The 3,869-nt window shown below is 51.3% G+C and overlaps 1 protein-coding gene across 2 annotated transcripts; it reads left to right on the forward strand.

Moving 5' to 3' along the window:
• The first annotated feature begins 990 nt into the window (after positions 1–990).
• On the forward strand, positions 991–2,977 carry LOC127345386 (uncharacterized protein At1g28695). 2 transcript variants are annotated; one of them, XM_051371864.2, is made up of 3 exons: positions 991–1,383; positions 1,535–1,906; positions 2,265–2,977. In XM_051371864.2, exons 1-3 carry the CDS (start codon positions 1,144–1,146, stop codon positions 2,748–2,750), a joined length of 1,098 nt encoding a protein of 365 aa, XP_051227824.1. In that variant the 5' UTR covers positions 991–1,143; the 3' UTR covers positions 2,751–2,977. The 2 variants fall into 2 exon arrangements, with proteins under 2 accessions (XP_051227824.1, XP_051227823.1); XM_051371863.2 differs by having other exon boundaries at positions 992–1,383; positions 1,532–1,906.
• Positions 2,978–3,869: the final 892 nt, after the last annotated feature.

The raw sequence follows: 3,869 nt of genomic DNA on the forward strand, positions 1-3,869 counted from the left end.
CCCTATTGATACTAGGCCCAGATAAGGCGGTTTGGAGGCAACTCTTCTCTATATGCGGGCCTTGCGGGCCTAGCCTTGGTAGTCGGGAATTCTCCACATGCCGTTTCTGGCTTTCTGCTACCCCAAGGTTCTGATTTCTGAATGTGTTTTATTTCTTTCTTTTGAGATCTTGACAGAGCTCTGAAATCAGGCTTAGTAGTTGTTGAAGCTTGAAAGAAACAACGCAGTTTAAAGGAGGAGGAGATGTTCTTTTCCTTGGGAGAAAACGAAGAGAAGTCCTGTCGATTCGAAAGCGCAGACATCGCTATGAGCTATCCTGAATTCTGGCGTCATGCCTAGTTTCATGTACAAGACTACAAGTATGTAACCTCCACGGTGCTTTGCAATACCTAAGGATAGTTGCGGGTAAATAAATAAAATGTTGTAGATAGCCAAACTTCCCAAGTAACCTGCTTTGGTCTTGGTCCAACACGGTCGGACGGAGAGCCATCGCAGTTGACAAGTGAATTAATTAGAAAAACGAATGAACCGTCCTCGTGAGATATGTGTATGATTCAGGGAGTAGTTGGGGAAGACAGCAACTGCCAAATACTCAATTGCCTGTGGTTCACCATTATTGCACGCATCTAAACTAATTTTCTCTCTAGTATTTCTTAAGCCTAAGCTCGCATGTGTTTATTTTGAAAAGTTGCTGCTTACACATGAACTGTGGTTCGTCTCATATACAGAATGATTTGAGCTTGGACAAAGAATGAACTACCAGCTGAATATATATAATAAATGGTACACCATCAGTAGGAATTTTCTAGTTTCTGATGGCATGTATATACACATGGAGTAACAGTTTACGGGTACTGCTGATGACCACAGCGCATTGGCCATCTTCCCTATCGAAACCAACTAAACCAAGAGGGCCTCTGACTTTGCACATGACAAGTGCACGGTTGCACCAGTATATGCATATACTGTAACCATGTAGAACCGGTCTCATTGGGGGCAATTTCTCGGTGACACGTCATGTTTGAATATATCAGCGTCCTAGCTAACACCGGATTCAGAGTTAAGTAGACACACCAAGTTTCCCTCCACGGCACACCTCTTCTCATTCCGACTCTAAATTCTCCATCTGCTCTGCCGACGATCATGATGGGGATCCAGCCGAACCTGCTCAACCAGCTGGTGTCGTTCCTCCTCGGGGCGTCCGCAGCCGGGGTGCTGATCTTCTTCTTGTCGTTCGAAGGGGTCGTTTCGCGGCCATCGACGGCCGTTATATCCAGCTGGTCGAACGGAACCATGGGGTTCCCAGATTCTCCAGCACAGGACGCTAACCAGACAAGCAGGCTTGAGGTTGCCTCCCCTCAGGAGGCCAACCACACTTCCCAGGTTTCAGAAATTCTGATCATAAAGTTGTATACTTATTTGCTTAGTCAGTTGCCTGTAACTGTAACTCTTATCTTCGTTGCCTCAGCGAGTTGTCAAGTAGCTCGAGTCTTTGATAGTTCTTGCGATTGACGTCTGAATTTTTGTCCAGAAGGCGGCGGAGCAGGAGCTGGAGCGGCTGCTGCGGGCGGTGGCGGACGAGGACCGGACGGTGATCATGACGTCGGTGAACGAGGCGTGGGCGGCCGAGGGCTCGTTGCTGGACCTGTTCCTGGAGAGCTTCAAAAACGGGGAGAAGATCGCGCACTTCGTGGAGCATCTCCTCATCGTGGCCCTCGACGCCGGGGCGTTCGAGCGGTGCCGGGCCGTGCACCCGCACTGCTACCTGCTGCCGCCGCTAGCAGGCAACAGCAGCGACCTCTCCGAGGAGAAGGTGTTCATGAGCAAGGACTACATCGACCTGGTGTGGAGCAAGGTCAGGCTCCAGCAGAGGATCCTCGAGCTCGGCTACAACTTCCTCTTCACGGTACGTACGTCATCGTAGCAGTTGAAACAATTGCCTTGACATAGACAAATCAAAATGAACGAAAAAAACGAAGCTGAGAAACGGTCCAATGTGAGCACATTTTCGCACAAACATCCCTTTCACGGTTGGCAACCAGAACGTGGGGTTTATTAGCCTAGTCATGAGTCATGACACTCTACAGGTTTGGTGGGTTTTCAGGAATCCGCTGTGGAAGTTTCTAAAAAAATCTCAAAAGATATATGTCTTCCTTCTAGAAATGTTGTACCTGTCTTTCAAATTCCTTGGAGTATTCTGAAACTTCCATACTCGGTTTTTTCAAACATCTACAACTTTTCTGACATTTCACGTCCTAATGTAGGATGTGGACATCATGTGGTTCCGCAACCCGTTCGAGCGGATGTCCGTGGCGGCGCACATGGTGACCTCGTCGGACTTCTACTTCGGTGACCCGTACAGCCCCATTAACGCCCCAAACACAGGGTTCCTGTACGTGAAGTCGAGCAATCGCACGGTGGGCATCTTTGAGGCATGGCGGGGAGCTCGGGCGTCCTTCCCGGGGAAGCATGAGCAGCAGGTGCTGAACGAGATCAAGTTCGACCTCATCGAGAAGCGCGGGCTGCGGCTGCAGTTCCTCGACACCGTGCACAACGCCGGGTTCTGCAACAACACCCGGGACTTCAACACCCTCTACACCATGCATGCCAACTGCTGCGTTGGCCTCGGCGCCAAGCTCCATGACCTCGGGAACCTGATGAAGGAATGGCGTGCTTACAGGGGGATGGACGACGAGCAGCGCCGGCGAGGTCCCGTGCGGTGGAAAGTCCCAGGCATATGCATCCATTGATCGGTTGGCCATGATAATGAAAATTCGATCCCGGTGGGGGATTGCTTGGAAAAAAAATTGATCGGTTGGCCATGTGCACGTGCAGTCACCGTCGCTTATTTCAGTTTGAGATGTGCAAATATGTCTGCAGTGGGAGTGTGGGACAGGACACGGCGTTCCGAGAATGCAAATTCACTCTGAGTGTGTACATATATTATTATCAGAAATTCAATTCGACACCTTTTTCACATGTATATGCTACCTCTACAAAAAAAACATATTTCACAACGTCGAAATTTTTCGACAAAAAGTTTTACATGTACAACTCCAAAATATTTGTGCATTTGTCAAGTTTCGTGAAAAACATATATTTTTTGTACTCTATGTAAAAAACTAGAAAATTTACATTCTAAAAAGCCTTATTTTTATCACCGAATTTTGTTTTTTTTACAGAAGCCATACGACAAGCCCTTTGCAGGTTCTGGGCGTTCCGCCGCCCCTGCTGCCGCACGGGGAGCCCCACAGCGCTGCTCCTGCAGCGTCCGCTGCGCCCTCGCCAATGCGCCTCCCCTGCCGTCGGTCAGAGGCAGCCCAGTCCTCTCCAAGCCTACTAGCGTGCAAGTCAGGCTACGCCTCGGCTACTTCGACATCACCGTTTCTGGCCCCTCTGGCGAGCGACTCTTCTTCCGTTTTCTGTTGCGCAAGGCGGCTTCTGACCAGGGCTGCAAAGGACTAATGGTGGCCAACTTCGTCACCGCTTCGGTGGGGTTGCTGGACTCCGTTGCGCTGCTCGGGCCCCTGCGCCGCCCCATCCTCACCGTCGACGTCCTCGCCCGCTCTGAGATGGAGGGCGCTGGCGCCTCTGTCCCTCTCTGCTGTCGCCGACGCCTTGATCAAGGGTAGCTTCGTCGAGTCTCCGCCCTTGGTTGAGGCAGCGGTGGCCACCACCGACGTTCCCCTGCCTCCAACCTCTCCGGCGCGCCCACTGTCAGTGCAGCTGCTAGCTGTGGAGGCCTCTCCGGTGGCCGGCGCGGTCTGGCGCGTCTCACCACCTATCCCGCAGCTGTGACGCTGCTCTCGCCTGGCCCGTGAGCGTTATGTCTCCATCATCGACAAGGCCATTGCGAGGGAAAAAGACAT

The sequence above is a fragment of the Lolium perenne genome, chromosome 3 (genome assembly GCF_019359855.2).
Source record: "Lolium perenne isolate Kyuss_39 chromosome 3, Kyuss_2.0, whole genome shotgun sequence".
Lineage (NCBI taxonomy): Eukaryota > Viridiplantae > Streptophyta > Magnoliopsida > Poales > Poaceae > Lolium > Lolium perenne.